This window comes from Mandrillus leucophaeus, unplaced genomic scaffold, assembly GCF_000951045.1.
Source record: "Mandrillus leucophaeus isolate KB7577 unplaced genomic scaffold, Mleu.le_1.0 Scaffold173, whole genome shotgun sequence".
Lineage (NCBI taxonomy): Eukaryota > Metazoa > Chordata > Mammalia > Primates > Cercopithecidae > Mandrillus > Mandrillus leucophaeus.
This window is the reverse complement of record NW_012101732.1, coordinates 4135771-4152342: the sequence shown is the minus strand read 5'-3', so window position 1 is coordinate 4152342 and position 16572 is coordinate 4135771. Positions and strand designations below refer to the sequence as shown.

General features: G+C 50.1%; 1 protein-coding gene across 2 annotated transcripts in view; it reads right to left on the bottom strand.

Annotated features, from left to right (window-relative positions):
• Positions 1-1151: 1151 nt before the first annotated feature.
• The window catches only part of NDRG1 (N-myc downstream regulated 1), a 65377-nt gene continuing 49956 nt past the window's right edge, over positions 1152-16572 (bottom strand). For both annotated transcript variants that reach the window (XM_011977085.1, XM_011977086.1), the window contains 7 exons: positions 14366-14469; positions 12652-12708; positions 11834-11885; positions 10568-10615; positions 8325-8360; positions 5989-6040; positions 1152-3097 (listed from right to left, as the gene is read on the bottom strand). In XM_011977085.1, the coding sequence (XP_011832475.1) occupies positions 2856-3097; positions 5989-6040; positions 8325-8360; positions 10568-10615; positions 11834-11885; positions 12652-12708; positions 14366-14469 (591 nt within the window). In that variant the 3' untranslated portion in view covers positions 1152-2855. The remainder of the gene's footprint in view (positions 3098-5988; positions 6041-8324; positions 8361-10567; positions 10616-11833; positions 11886-12651; positions 12709-14365; positions 14470-16572) is intronic.

Sequence of the window (16572 nt, the reverse complement as noted above, 5' to 3'; positions counted from 1 at the left end):
TGGGGTGTCCTGGATGGGATCCTGGGCAGAGAGAGGACATTAGGGGAACCCCCGTGAATTCTCAATATGGTTCAGGGCTTAGTTAACAGCAACGTCCAACTCATCTCCTGGTTGTGACAAGTATGCAGTAACATCAGATATTAATGACAGGGGTCACCGAGTACAGGCTATATGGCAACTCGCTGTATTCTTTGCAACTGTCTGTACATTTTAAACTAATCTTAAATAGTTAAAATAAGAGGTTATACTAAAATCTTTTAACTTTTTTTAAATGTAGAATAGAAAGCAAGCATTACAATGGTTGTCATTGGGCATGAGAAAAGGAATGGTCTTTCCACATCCATTTTTTTGTAATCCAAACAAAATGTAGCCTGGGTACGGTGACTCACACCTGTAATCCCAGCACTCTGGGAGGCCTAGGTGGACGGATTCCTTGAGGTCAGGAGTTCAAGACCAGCCTGGCCACAGCAAAATCTCATCTCTACCAAAAAGAAAAAATAAAAATAAAAATAAATTATCTGGGCATGGTGGCACATGCCTGTAATCCCAGCTACTCAGGAGGCTGAGGCAGCAGAACTGCTTGAACCTGGGAGGCGGAGGTTGCAGTGAACCAAGATCATGCCACTTCACTTGAGTCTGGGTGACAAAGTGAGACTATTGTCTCAAAAAATAAAAATAAATGTTAAAAATAGAAAAGCTGTTTTCCTCAAATTATAGGTTGAAAAGTTTTATCCTCTTATCACTGTGCTGTCTAAGCTATTGGTCACTTGAGATGCGGCTGGTCTGAAAGGGCCGTGAGTGTGAAAGACACACTAGAGTTCCCAGAATGAAAAAGGAATGCAAAATACCTGCTCAATAGTTTTTATAGAAGTGGTAATATTTCAGACATCTTGAGATAAATGTATTATTAAAATTAATTTCATCCACTTCTTTCCACTTTTGAAAATGAGGCCACCAGGAAATTAGAAGTAACATATCGGCTGACTTAAATTTCTGCTGGACGTGCTGCTTTGAAGCAAAGAATTCCAGAGATGAGGGGCTGGGGCCCCCTAGGTGTCAAGGATGGACAACCCCCCAGTGAAACAGCCATCCCTGCACTGTAATGTTTCACACACACAATCTCTCAGGGACAGAAAAAAGACACAAGCCGCTGCAAAGTTACAAATTTATTGGTCTGGAAATAAATACAAATATCTCATTAAGAAACTCCTCTGGAAAGACTTGTGCACAATAGTTTCCCATCTGTACTCAGCCTCTCTTGCCCCGATCCCCAACTTTTCTGCGCAAGGCCAGGGAAGGCCTCCAAGGTGATGGGTGGCAGGTAACGAGTCATTGCCTCTCATGCCACCTGGAAGGCTGGACTACTCCCTTCTCCCAACTGCGGGGTCCCAGAAATCCTCGGGCCCCAGCAGCTGACTTACAATGTTCAATTCACTCTGACCAAACTTCCTATGAGAAAATCCACGGTGAGCCAAAATGAAAAGTACAAGGCAGTAGTACAGGAGCCTGGCAGCCGCGCTGGCCGCCCAGAAACGTCAGTGGTGCTGCCCCATTCGGCGAAAGGTTAGGGAGCAGGAAAAGAGGAAGCAGAAGAGGGAAGGAAAGTCCCATGGAATGCGTATTCCAGAATCCTTACATTTTCTCAGCCACCGCTCCCCACATGAGTTCCCACCCCCACCCCCACAAGAGTAAAGAGTTCTGAGGATCCAAGAACGTGACTCGGTCAGGTAGGTTCAGCTACTGAGTTCACGTTCTAGCCCAGCTGTCGAAGATTGAAAACTGGATGTAACCCAATCACACAAAATTCCTGGAACCAAGCTGGGATCCACAGAAATCACAACTGCACTGGATCCCAACACAACCACAAGGAATCCCTTACATCGAGTAACCCCAATTCCGCCCCCACCCCAGTGCTTCTACCCTGGCCCCTGAAAGGACACTCATCACAGCCAGGGCAGCTGTGGAATGTTTCCCTCCATTCCAAGGAATGCAAAACAAATCTAAATGATCTTCTCCCTGAACAAGAATCATCACTCGCTCACGTATCAGGGGTGGGAAGTTGGGCTGTGGAGAAGAGGCAGAAAGCAGAACTAAAGCCTTCAAAAACCATGATGCGCAACGTTTGCTGAAACATTTTTGTCTGTAAAGCCAGGAGATTTTGTTGCCTGCTTTTGCTGCACATTAAGAGGATGCTAGAAAAATCAAGCTTGTTTGCTTCTGCATTCAAAGCTTTCTAGATGCACCAACTTTAAAAATCTGTTTCTTCAAGTTAACTACATAGATTGGTTGTTCCAAATGCCTCTAGCCTCAACATAAATCCCACCTTTTCCCCCTTCCTGTTTTGCCTGTTTAAAAGAGGTCCCTGCACGTCACTATTACCCCCCTCCCGAAATGAGAAAAGGATTTTGTTTCCGGAAACTGGATAAGTTTCTCCTCAGTTAAAGAGGAAACGGGAAGTGGGCGGCTGGCCTTCTGACCAGGCACCTGTTTGAACCAGGATGCTCAGGGCAGCCTAGGCTTGGCTTTTGTGAAGTGTGCGCTGCTACGTGTCTTGTTTTTGGCAGTTTGGTGTCTCTGAGGGAGGGGAGGAGAGTGGCAAGTCACCACTGGTTAATAGAAGAGGATGCGAATGCAGAGATGCTTGCTTCCTTCCTTTGGTCCACTGCCACCCCACCTTTGGAGAGGGCACCCAGGTAATAGACCCCATTTGTCTCCACCAGAGCTCACTCTTACAAAATAAGCTTTGGATTAATACCGAGTTAGGCGCAGTGTGGCAGGCAGGGGGCGTAAAGGGGCTAGGGAGGAGGGGGCCGCTACAGAGATCAGAGTCCGGGGGTGGCGGCTGGGCAGGCCGCCTAGCAGGAGACCTCCATGGACTTGGGCCCGGCGTTGTTACCGGCGGCACCCGAGTTGGGGGTGATGTCCAGGTGGGCCCCCTCGCTGGTGTGGGAGCGGCTGCGGGTGCCCTCGCTGGTGTGGGAGCGGCTGCGGGTGCCCTCGCTGGTGTGGGAGCGGCTGCGGGTGCCATCCAGAGAAGTGACGCTGGAACCAGAGGCTGTGCGGGACCGCATCAGGCGGGTCATGCTAGCCGAGGGCACTAGGGGGACAAGAAACAGCCAGTTAGAGGGCAGGAGACTGCCAGGTGAGGAGCCAGGCATGCCCATCCACCAGCCACACGCCCTTCTACATGCCAACCCCAGAGAAGCCTTGATCCCTACAGCCATCCAGCTGCTGGGCCCCCGTCCTCTCCATGTCCACTCAGAGAGAGACGGCGAGGCCCAGATGAGGGGAAGAACTGCTGCACTCACACCATGAGTGACTTGAACCCAGATCTGGGTCTGCACCCCAATTCTGCCACCTCTTAAAAGCTGTGTAATTTTGAGAGTATCCCCCTGAGCCTCCCTGTTCCCATCTGTAAAGGGATGTTAATACCGACCCCTGGGATCAGCACCTGTGTGTACGCCCATGACCCCATGCTGTCCATGATCACTGCAGCAGGGAGGACACCTGGGGTCAGCCGGGCTCAGCCCTGCACATCACAGGTGGAGAAGGGGAGAGGGGCCACATGGCAAGTTCCTGGCAGGGCTATTCGTTGTCATCTCTCTTTCCCAAAGAAGCCTGTCAGCCCAGGTGCTAACAAGGGCGCTGCCTATTCTTTGGGATCTTCTCCAAGACCTCAAATGTTCTTGCGCATGGCGCGTGCTGATGGGGTGAAATGAGGAGGAACAATCCTGCCCACCGGTACCGGATGGGACAGTGTCCTGCAAGATTCACACCCACCTGAAACATCAGAAAGGAACCTTATTTGGAAATAGGGTCTTTGCATCTGTAATCAGTTAAGGATCTCGAGATGAAACCATCCTGGGTTGACAGGGAACCCTAAACCCAATGGCCGTGATGCCCTTACAGAAACAGCACACAGGGACACGCAGGGGAGAAGTTCACGCAAAGACAGAGGCCGAGATTGGAGCGATGCAGCCACAAGCCACGTAAAGCCGAGGATTGCTGGGGCCATCAGCAGCCAGGAAGAGCCAGGGAAGGTTCTTCCACAGTGCCGTTGGAGGGAGCAAGGCCCTGCCCACAGCTTGATTTCGGACTTTAGGCCTCCTGAACTTTGAGACAATGGATAGAATGGATTTCTACTGTTTTCAGCCACCCAGTTTGTGATTTGTTAGGGCAGCTTTAGGAAACTACTATCCCGCCCACCTGAAGAAGCATCATGGCTAGGAGGCCACAAGCAGTCACAGCCATCAGCAACAGGGGCAGCCGATCCACACCAAGCATGCAGGGCTTATGTTATCTCCCTGATAGGCACAGGCAGGGGCTTTTGATGGCAGGCACTCCCAAAGAGAATTAATCGTTGCTGAACTATCTTAAAGAGCTAGTTTTGAATTCGGAAAGAATTGGGGTCAATGCCACATCCGCAGCTCACATACTTCTCTGAGTCCCTACTTCTCACCCACAAATCTGGGATTTCTACTGAGGAGGATGAGAAGGATACAGTAAGCACTGATGTCAGGTGTGCAAAGGGTTCATTAAGCCAGCCCCCTGCAGTGTGCAGGAGGCCAGTGGCCAGTTCCTTTCCTTCTCTTTGGCTGATGCCTTTGAGACCATAGCTCTTCCTGTTTTACTCCCCCCAAGACCTGCAGGAGGCTTTGGGTTTCTGGAAATAGATGCTGATTTGGGGAGAAAGATGAGGTCTAGCATTCACTTCCTTTCTCTCCAGAACACACTCTCAAAGCAGAAATCCAAACTCTGGTGGGGCCAAGACAAACAGGAGTCACAATTCACACTGTGCAGGGTAAAGCAGGGCTGCCCCACGGCTCTCTCCATGGCTATCTCCAGTGACAGCCTTTGCCTGCAACTTCCGTCGGGGAAAGCAGGCTAGAAAGGCAGGAGCCCCACTGGCAGATAGCTTCTGTTGGAAGAGGGCACCTGGGGATGTGGATCCCGCCTGGGCCTGAGGCATGGAAATCAAACCTGCCAGCCCTGCCTTGCTAGAGCTAATCATGGCTGAGGCCAATGCTAGGACTGCAGTCAGCTTACCAAGCATACTCTTACTACCTACATGGGCAAACAGTTTAAGGAAATGATAAAAGGGATCAGAAGTTCAATACCTTCCTAGTAAGGAAGGACACACAAATTATAGTTCCAAAACAGTAGGGTCAGAAGAGCCACTAGTCATGTCAGGGCCGGACTATGGCTGACAAGCCCACAGCACCGACTGGCTGCTGTTCAGCTGAGTTACAACTTGCCAGGGTCTGTCCTAGTCCTGGAACAGCACTTCTGGAAAAACAGGCTGTATGTGCCTAACAAACTATAACTGCAAAGTAAGAATTAGCGAGTCCCTGAATGATGCTTCCAATGTATCCTCCACTTCCCAAAGCTCATGACTTGAATGTGGCATGCTCCACCTTGAATATAAGCAACTTTGTTAGCCACTTCTACAGAGCTTCGCGGTCTTCAAAGAACTTCCACAGATCCGCCCTCTACCCCCTGCTTAGATCCCCGAAGCCTCAGCTTCATCATTGATAAGATGGGCTAAGAATATGTCAAAGGAGTACTGTGATAGTTCAGTGAGATAAAATAAAGTCTTGGTATATCTTTCAACACTGACACCGTCTTCATCATCACTATAGGTGATGGTCTCTTAAAACTTGTGATCAAAATTTTAAAGACTGTTATTGTTTCACTGTTTGTCACTGTCTTGGTGCTTAAAGGGACAGTCCTCATCCTAAACCTCCCAAAGCCCCTGGTGTGAAGCAACTTCTGTTCAACAAAGGAGGAAAAATGAGCCTCGCTGGTATAAATGAGAGGCTAGACTTTCCAGGCTGCCACGCGCCCTCCACACACCTAAATGTTTCTCCCCAGAAAGCCGAAGCTGGCCAGGGGGACACAGAATTGCTCATCCAAGCCTGGCTCAGGACAGAGCACTTCCAATTCCGACACACGCCCTGACCCACTGCACACAAGGAACGCCATACTCACTGTATCCCATGCCCTGCACGAAGTACTTGAAGGCCTCAGCGAGCTTGGCTGGCTGCAAGAGACAGGGAGAGAAAATACAGTCAGTTGCTGGGGGACCCGATCACCCGAGGCCATGGGGTGTGTGCCTGTGGTCACCTTCATTTGAGAGTTTGGCTCCAGACAAAAGCCATCACATGTTGACGGGACAAAACACAAAAGTAAAAGGAAGACTATGGGATAATGATGGGACATTCACCCCACAGCTGTGGAACTTGGACAAGTTACATGATCTGTCTGAGCCAGTTTCCTCACCTGTAATACAGGGCAGAGTATCGCAGCTATTCCCGTGTGTCTCCAGGGAGATTACATTCCACAAAGGAACGTGTCTAACCCAGCATGTGGAACACAACAGCATCGCCATCGTGAGCCACTCCCCGTGCAAGGGGCTTTGCTGCATTTGATCATTTACTCCTGATAACCCCTTATGAGGTCAGTGCTACCTCAGATACATTTCATAGCTGAACAGGTTTGGAGAGGTAAATCCACTCAGGGTCCCACAATAAGTAAGTGGTGGGTCCCGTAGATTAACCCAGGGCTCTCCAAACTCAAAACACTCATTCTTGAGGCAAGTCACTATCAACCTCAATAGCAGGCTGGCTGAAAGAAGGGATGGATAGATGGATGGGTGGAAAGAAAAGGATGGATGGGAAGAGGGAAGGAAGGAAGGAAGGAAGGAAGGAAGGAAGGAAGGAAGGAAGGAAGGAAGGAAGGAGGGAAGGAAGGATAGATGGATTAAAAAAAGAATTGGTGGGCAGAAGGAAGGAAAAAAAGATAAATATGAACAAAAGAAGGACAAATAAAAGGAAGAAAGGATATGGAGAAGAATGAATGGATGACGGCTGGATGGTTCACCGGATGGGTAGACAAACCAATTAATTAACAACTCACTGGGTTACTTTAAGTGAACTGTGTATGGCACGCTGAGACCACATCCAGTTCTACCAGTTCTCTCAGTTCATTTAATGTAAACTAGGAGGCGAATGCTCAAGTATCACGGGCATACATGCAAGGCATATCTGTTCTTCAGTTAATTCCAACTGTTCTATCCAGTGCCCTGGGTCCTACTCTCCTGAGGCAGTGAGAGGGCACTGGTAGAGGCTGGGCTGACCCTCTCCCTGCTCTCCACCAACTCCTGCCAGGACTCCACAAAGAGCCAAGTGACATTTAAAAGAGAGACTACGCTCAAATTGCCCTCTGGAATTTGTGTGACAGTGGAAGAAAGAGACAAGAGAAGCAGGTCAGGGCTGCAGGGAACAGGGACGCCTGTGTTCAAGATGATGAAGAGAACCAACAACACAGGCTTGGGAATGAGAATTCCTGGGCCCAGTTTTAGCTCCAGTAATCACGGGCAATCTCTCTCAACTTTTGGCCTCAGTTTCCTCTTCTGTGACACTGGAATAAAATGCTTGCTCTTCCCACCTCTGAGGACTATTGCAAGGACCTAATTTAATCGAGGATGGGAAAACCCTGTGTAAACATACACCCAACCCGCAAGGGCACAAGGACGACAGGAATTGCTCCTCCCTGCGCTGGTGTCCCCGAAGCCTGTGCTAGTTGAACTCTGAAGCTCTGAAAATTCTTTTAATTATGACCAGGGTTACATCTGTTCTCATTTTGCGTAGAGAAAGGGAAAAAGGAGGAAGAAAGGAGGCAGGGCAGGTTTTGGACCAAAAAGATGACAGAAAACTCTACTTCATTTTAAGATAGAACACAAAACTATCAGGATATAAAATTATAAGACAACAGATTAGAAGTTTACTTGTCAGGTTCGTGAGATTCTTTATAGGAGAGGAAATTGAAGGGATCGGTTATGCAGCAAACACACTACGTTGATCAATGTGTTTATCTGTACATGTGCACACACATTTACACATGCACACAGACGTGTACACATGCACACCCACAAACACACATGCACACACACACACACACACACGCACAATTTGGCTTCATCTCCTCCATGTCCCTCTGCTCTGGGCTGGAGCTTCTCGGGGCCCTTCACTCCAGCAGAAGCCCGTGGTCTTTGGGGCAGACACACCTAGATTCTGATCCATGATGACCAAGGTGTGTCTACTTGGCAAATCCCCCAACCTCTGTGAACCGCAGTATCACCCACTCCACAGGGCTTGGCTCCTAGGGGATCAGAGTCCTCCTATATAGCACCTTTTCCCAACAGTCCACAAACTGTCATCCGATGTCACAGCAAGGCAATGAGGGAACAGGTGTCACAGAGGCACATGCACTCCACCCAGGGGGAGGCGACAGCTGGGTAATGCAAAAGCCAAGGTGGCACTCACCTGGGAGATCTGTGGGAGACCGCCACAGTCCGCCATCTAGGAGACAGGGAAGCTGGTTAGTGCCAAACACCACAGCCAAGGCCATCTGCACTAAGTTTGTTCTGAAAGGATGCCCATCTGCCCGCTGCCCTGCCCTGCCTTGTCCTGCCTTACAAAGGAGGAACAGGGCGGACTGTGGGTAGGGAGCATTCCAGCCCCACCAAGCAAGGTTGCTGGTGTCCCCGTGGCAACTATCACTTGCAGCTTACTATATGCCAGGCACTACACTAGGCCCTATAGATAATTTCACTCCATTCCCCAAGAACCATGGAAGGTACAGCTGTCCCATTTTACAGGCAGAAACTGGGCCAGAAAGAGCTTAAGGAACTCGCAAGGTTCCAGGCCAGGATCTGTCTGACTCGAAAGGGTTTGATAAAAAAGGCCCTTTTTATATATTCCCTTTGTTCCCTCAAAAGGAAGTGGTTGAATTTGGGTCTTCGGGCCGGATTCAGCTCCTGACTGGTACCCTTCCTAAATGCTGGATGTTCAAAGTCCCTATGAAATCACCAAACCTCAAGAGGCCACTGCAGCCTGTGAGAGCGTGCAGCCAGACTGGACGTGAGCAGAGCTGACGGCAAGGGAGCAGGGGGAGGCTGTGGGGAGGGTGGCCTGGGGTGAAATGGGGCTGGAGGAGTTCGTGGGAGTGGTGAGGCTATGGGCATCCTACAGCCCAGGGCGCCTCAAGTCTGGACACCCAACACTAGCCACAAAGCGACACTGCCCTGGGGCAGCCCTCACCTCACCCAGCACGCAGGGACAGGATGCCCAAACGTTCCCTCCAGGCGGGGCACTCAGCGCATTAGGCTGGTGCTGTGGAAGTCTCCAGAATCAGGCCTGAGTGAGTTCTGTTTCTGGATCTACCATCAAATCGGCCACCGGACCTCAGTCAGGCCACCCACCCTTTGCTGTAGGTTGTGGTTGAATTGTGTCCCCCAGATAGACATATCTAACTCCTAACCCCAGTACCTATCCATGCGGCCGTACTTGGAAATAGGGTATTTGCAGGTACAATCAAGTTAAGATGAGGTCATATTGGTTTAGAGTGGACCCTAAATCTAATGGCTGAGGTTATTAAAAGAAGAAGGAAGTTTGGACACAGACGCAGTGATACAATAGGGAGAGTGCTGAGTGAGGACGGAGGCAGAGACTAGAGCAATGCATCTACCAGCTAAGGTGCACCACGTGTGGCCAGCAGCCACCAGAAGCTGGAAGAGGCAGGCAGCATCCTCCCCCAGCGCGGAGGGAGCACGGCCTTGCCCACACCCTGATTTCAGACTTTCAGCTTCCAGAACTAAAAGGGAGTAAGTATCTGTTGCTTTAAGCCACCCATTTTGCGATACTTGTGACAGCCGCCCTCAAAGTACGGCATTATGCAAGCTTGACGCCCAGCAGCTTCTAATCTTGCAATTTCCTTCTGAGGGAATCTTGAAAGAAAATCTATGTAAAGAGCCCAATACAGGAAAACAGCCTCCCACTCAATAAGTATCGGACACCCCCCACATGCCTTTCAAAGGCATTCTACTTCTATGGGGGAAGTTGAGGGCACGGTGACCTACAGATGCCACTTCCTTGTCCTTCCCCCAGTGCAAGGGAGCCGCCTCATCTCCACCCAGGTCCCTCCTGGCCACCTGCCCCTGCAGGGGTGCACCCGGGCCGAGAGGCCCCTCTGAAAGGTTCCCACTCTTGTGCTGCATCTCCGGGCGAGGCTGCCACAAACAGCCGGTGGTTTGCATTGTGCAATCAGTCATAACTGCCAAGGGACTGGTGGAGGTTGCTACAGACCCTCAAATCCAGCTGCGAGCGAGCTAGCACACCATGTGCTCAGATGAACTTGCTGGAGAAAGTCCTGACCTTCCCTGGCCGTGGGAGACGTCTCCTCCTATTGTGACAAGCAGAGCCCCTCTTGGAGGACTGTCCCGGCCCCAGCCCATGGAGGGCCCCTGCCAAGTCATCCCTGGTCTCTCTATCCCCAAAACCCTCAGGCCAGCAGCCTGTTGATTCCTGCAGTCCCACAGAAGGATCCCTCATCTTTGCAGCCTCAGATCGCCAGTCGGCACCCAACATGTTCATAAACAGAGAGATTAAATCATTCACTCTATGGTTTCTGATCGTGTGCCTTGCCTTTTTCAAGCCTAACTCAATATTGCAGAAAACGTGAGTTTCTAAGAAATAACAAACACAAACCCCCGTTGTTTTGCCTGTACCTTGAGGAGAGTGGTCTTTGTGGGGTCCAATTTCGAGTTGCACTCCACCTGCACAAGAGGGAGGAAATCTGTTCATTCTTTACGTGAAGCCAAAGTCAAACCATCGCCCCCTTCCCTGCCACTCTGCCGCCGTCACCAGAAACTCCAGCATTCCTGCTGGCAAAGAAGAAAGTATGTGGGGTTTGGGATTCAGCAGATGTGGCTTTCAATCCAAGCCTTGCCATTAGCAGCTGAGACAACCTGGATAAGTTATTTAACTTCTTTGGGCCTCAGTTTCCTCATCAATAAAATGGAGATAATATCTTTTTTCAAAGGGTTGTTATGAAGATTAGCTGAAATGTAAACAGTACTGCAGAAATATCTGCTAAATAAATATCCTTGTTTAACCAGCAGCTGCCAGAGATTCTACAGTTTTAACACTCCCAGATCTAACAACTATTCTTCATGTAAAACCACGCTGACCAAGCTGGTTTCTCTCTTCATTTTGTCAGTGACCCTCTCGAAAGGGGCATTCAGAATTGGGAAGAATATACATATGTAACCCATGATGTTCAAAATGCCTAAAGTAAAACTATCACCTCCCTTGATCTGAACAGTGTATCTCTATTGATGTATCCCATGATTATCTCCAGTTGGTCAGCCCGTAAGAAATTCATGGTTCGTTAAGGCATGCCAAGTATTTACTACATGAACATTTGCAAGTGTCACTCTGAAGATCACTGCACAAGGTCTGGCAGTACTGCAGGACTCTGATCCATAGCCCCTAAGTCTTCCATCTCCTCAGCTGTGGGGTTGTCTGAAAGGTAGAGTCCTCTCTTTGCTGCCACAAAGTTGCAGGTGGGAGTTAAGGGGTGAAAGGAGTCAGGAAGCTTTGCTAAGCCCTGCCTCCCAGTGCCTCTCTCACCTGCCAGCTCATCAGGCACCAATCTGTTTGGAAAGATCCATCTGCTTCCCAAATAAGAGGCGAGTCTCCTGGCCAGGAAGCCAAGTGGCAAACACGCCCATATAAACAAGCCAATGGGACACAGATCGGAGGGTGAGGGGACCTGGGAGAGGAGACACTGCCAGGCAACTAGGGCTAGCAGCCACCAGGGAAACAGACTAGTGGCCGGGCCCGCTGCCCAAAGGCCAACATGGCATTTCAGAGAAACATCACCTGCCCTGAAGGGGCAGAGGAGAGAAGGGGCAGGCAGGGCCACTTCAACAAAGTCAACCAGACTCTGCCTGTTGAATTAAACACAGAAACCAGCTGTGATTTCTACATACCACGGCATCCACCGCAGGCGAGCTGTCCCCAACCACCAACAGAGCAGGGCACCTGGGGTCAGAGACAGAGCGGAGAATTAGCACAAGATTCCTTTAAAGATTGTCCCACTCCCAGGCCTGTCAGGCCGGGGCCTGCATTCTAAAACAATGTCATTTTGCTCTTTTACTTCCTTCTCCTTTGATCTTAGGATAAAATTGGTTACTAGTCCTTTACAACTTAGTATGAATTTCAGCCAGGGAACTTCTGTGCCCCAGTGCTTTTATTTTAAAGCATCTTCTCCTCAAGGATGGATGAGCAGGACTTAGCTGGTAATCAAGACCAAAACGAGAACAGCATGAAGGACAAAGGCAATGACGTGCCAGGTTCCCAAGTGTCACAGAACGTGGCACACTCAGCCACAAAAAGACACCATCATTACTGGTGGAAACCCAGTTAGTTCTGCCCACGACTGTCTTTTCCTCCTAGACATACAGAGCACTGTAAGACTGGGCCCTGTGCTATCCATCCCTAGGCTTCATGGAACAAAGCCTCACAGTTATTGATGTAGTAGGTGCTTAATAAATGCTGTCCCAAGTACAATCAACAATCTTTCTGCAAGATCAAAGGCCCATGTCGTGGAGACACCCTAGAAACTGATGTCACCAGCACAGGGAGAAGTCCAGGTCAGACTGTGTAACACCCAGTCTCTGGGTGGAATATACCCAGGTCTCACTGACACAACGTCCTGCCACACTCAGAAAGAAGGCCCTGCCAGCAAGGCCACATTTACAGGCGGCAGCCCCGACTGCAAGTGCTGGGCGAGAGAAAAGCCACTCACTGCAGGGTGACTGTGTGGGTTCCCGGCATTGGTCGCTCAATCTCCAGGTCACGCCGGCTGCAGGAAACAAATGCATCATTAGCATGAGCGCTCTTCCCCTGGAGAAAGCTCCCACTCCCATCCAGCCAAGCCCAGGAGGTCCTGCCAGCGGCCAGTCCGGCAAACCACCCACATCCCCAACTTGCGAGAGGCCCTGTGGCTTTCAGCACTCCACACCCTCTTGGTGTCCACAGACCTGGTTAGAGCGACAGCAGGACCCATGCAATTCAAGCAGAGTCCCCCTCATTTTGTCACAAATATTTGTGTGGCTTTTTTTTTCCAGGAGTAGATGTCAGGTCTTCCACCACAGAGGGCCCCTGCCTTCCCTGTCCCCCTAGTCAGAGCCCCTACCTGACAGAGGGGCCACCTCCCAGATGTTCTCGCAGCCTCTTAAGTCCCAGCCTCACCAACTCTGAGTCCTCTATAAAGCACCCAAATGATCTCTTTAAAACTCAGGCCTCATCTTTCCATTCCCTGTCTCAAACCCTGTGGTGGTTTCCCACTGCACTAGTGTGAGGCCCAGTGCGGGCCCGGCCCAGTGCCGACCACCCTCCCTGCACGCACTCACCCACCCTTTCTGCTATCTTGCAGCTTCCAACATGAGAAGCTCTTTCCCAGCTCACAGCCTGGAGTTAGACAAGCAGGATCCAAATCATGCTCTGCCACTTTCTAGCTGTGTGGCCTTGGGGAGAACACAGGACCTCTCTGCGCCTTTGCTTCCTCAACAGGAAATGACAACACTACCAGGACCTTCAGAGTGGGATTTTGAGAGGGGTCCGTTCGTTACTGTGCTATCTGTGCAGGCAAGTTAAGAGTGTGGAGTCTGCGGGTTGTGCTGGTCTCCTGTGTCTCCAGCACCCAGACGAATGCCTGCCTCACTCCAGTTCTCAGAAAGTGTTTGCAAAGTGAATGCACGGCCGGGCTTCTGTTTCTTCAGTCACACAGTGAGGATGTTACCACTGAGATGAGGGCAGGATTGTAAAAGGAGGCAAATACTAAGCTCTGTTACAAATGTTCATGTCAAGAAGTCACGTTACTAACATTTGAGCAGAGATAAACACTATGAGGCTTATTTCTAGCTCCTGTTTTGGGAGCGTGGCAGAGCCAGCCCAGCAGGTTGAGTGAGCTCTCTGGAAGATTGCAGAGTCTCTGGCTGACACCACTGGCCCTGAGCTCTCTCCTCCCCTAGCTGAGCTCCAGATAAGCACCTAGTGCTGGTCGAGAGGGCCACGCCTTAGGCAAAGGCCGTGTTCAGGTCCTCCTTATCCTTGGAATGACAAACTCCCAGAAGCCTGCCTGGATTATTCCCAGCCTCCAGGAGTGCTTTGCTGCTCTCTCACTTAGCTCTTCTTACATTTGGCCTTTTGTGGACGTCAGCAGTGGGCACACACATTTACGCTCAACCCTCTGAGTGTGTGACTGCGTCCCTCTCACGTCTGCACCCCCAGTGGTGTGGCGAGTTTGTTCAGATCCCTGCAAGACAAGCTGAACTCCAGGAACCAGCTTACAGGCCAGGTGACCTCCTGGGGACACCTGTCCTATGAATCTATTTGCTCAAACTCAGAGCCTACCTCTGCCACTCATTTTATACCCTCCCTCTCACCTGCCCCATATTTCGGAACTACAGAAGACACCTCATAAATAGCAATGATGTGGCTGAACAACATCCCGATACCTGTTGTAGGCGTTGATGAACAGGTGCAGGTTGCCAGGGTTCATGTCATTCACGATGTGCTGGCGGTAGGTGTGGACCACCTCCACGTTACTGTGCATTTCTTCCTGCATTTAGAGAGGTGAGAAGATGGTCCTCATTGCACTGTGGCCCTGGGCTGGTCACTACTCTCTCGTTCTCCAGGTTATTTGGATACATAATAAAGATAATAATACCTAATCCACAAGACAGCGACGGACCAAAAAAAAAAAAACCCGTTCGGGAAAGCAGCACACCCACCCGGGTGCAGACAGTGCTTTCACTGTCCGCTGGGAGCAGGAAAGACACCCCATCCTGGAAAGGCCACACCCCACCCTTCCAAACCCATTAATTAGGAAGTTTCAATCTGAAGTCAGACACCCTGGATCTAGAGCTTAGCTTCATCACTGCCCTGTTCGTGGGCAAATCTTTTAACCTTTCTGAGCCTCACATCTCTCTAAAAAAAAAGGGGGGAAGAGAGAATGTTGCCTACACTTCACTAGGTTGCAGGACTTGATGGAGGTTGTGTTCTCACCTCTACCAACAGTAACAATTGGATGCAAATGTTAGTAATTATTTTCCAATAGAAAGAGTTGAAAAGAAGTTTTTCATGCTTCAAAAGCAAAACCAACTCACGCAACAGGAAGTTGCTGAAAAGAAGGGCAACTGCAACTCCCACCATGGCCAACCAGAGCCTTGGGGAAGTCGGCCTCAGCCTCCCGTCTCTGGGTGCTTTTTGAATATCATTTGTGACCAACAACTTGTTTGCTCTGTTTCTCATTTGTACGAGGGCAGACACTGGAGGTTTCACACAGGGGTCTGATGTGACCAGTGGCAACCCGATGAGAAGTTGGAGTTGGGGGCCAAAGAAAGCCAGTGTCAAGCTTGAGCTGCGTCCAACAACCCAGGATCATTTGGGGAGCAAGGAGGTCAACTGGCTACTAAGAGCAAACTCTGGAAAAGATAGTCAGGAATGATGCTGGGATTTCAGATCAAAACCAACTGTAGTGATCTAGGGGCACCCTTAGACATTATGGCCAGACCAACCAGTCTCCAAATAACTTGGGGTACAATCAGATCAGATGCTCAACACTATGTGTGACATCCCTTCTCCAGTGAAACAGAAACAGTGGCTGTGAATTTTTCCCCAATTCCTATCAGTTTCAGATTACACACTCAGGACAGGGAAAATGTATCACACGCACTGTGGAATGAATCGTAAAAGGGGAAAGAGGACTCTGGTGGGCTAAGCAGCGGCCCTCAGAAGATATGTCCATGTCAAATCTCTTGAACTTGGGAATGCAAACTTGCTGGGAAAATTTTTTGCAGGTATAATTAATTAAGGATCTTGATATGAGATCATCCTGGATTACATGAGCTGGGATGAAGTCCATTGGAAAGTATCCTTAAAAGAGGAAGGAGAGGGAGAATTGAAATAGACACAGAGGAGAAGACCATGTGAAGACAGAGGCACAGAGCGGCCTGAGCAGCCACTAGCCAAGGAATGCTGACAACGACTTGGAGCAGTAAGAAGCCAGGACGAATTTCCCCTAGAGCCTGTGGCAGAGGGGCGGCCCTGCCAGCACTTGATGTCAGAGTTCTAGACTCAGAGCTGTGAGAGAATACACTTTTGTTTTTCGTGTGTGTGTGTGTGTGTGTGTGTGTGTGTGTGTGTGTGTTTTGAGACAGAGTCTCCCTCTGTCTCACCCAGGCTGGAGTGCAACGGTGCAATCTCAGCTCACTGCAGCCTCTGCCTCCCAGGTTCAAGTGATTCTCCTGTCTCAGCCTCCCGAGTAGCTGAGATTACAGGTGCCCACCACACCCTGTTAATTTTGTATTTTTAGTAGAGACAGGGTTTCACCATGTTGGCCAGGCTCATCTCGAACTCCTGACCTCAGGTGATCCACTCGCCTCGGCCTCCCAAAATGCTGGGATTATAGACGTGAGCCACCGCACTCAGCCCACTTTCATTGTTCTAAGCCATCCTGTTTGTGGTAATTTGTTACAGAAGCCACAGGAAACCAACACAACGGGCAAACCCAGCAGTTATACCCGCCAACTCCAGAGTGCAGCCTCTGTTCCCTAGTACGCTCGCCCACTCCAGAGTGGGGCCTCTGTTTCCCTCGTACACTCACCAACTCCAGAGTGGGGCCTCTGCTCCCCTCAAACACTCGCCAACTCCAGAGTGGGGC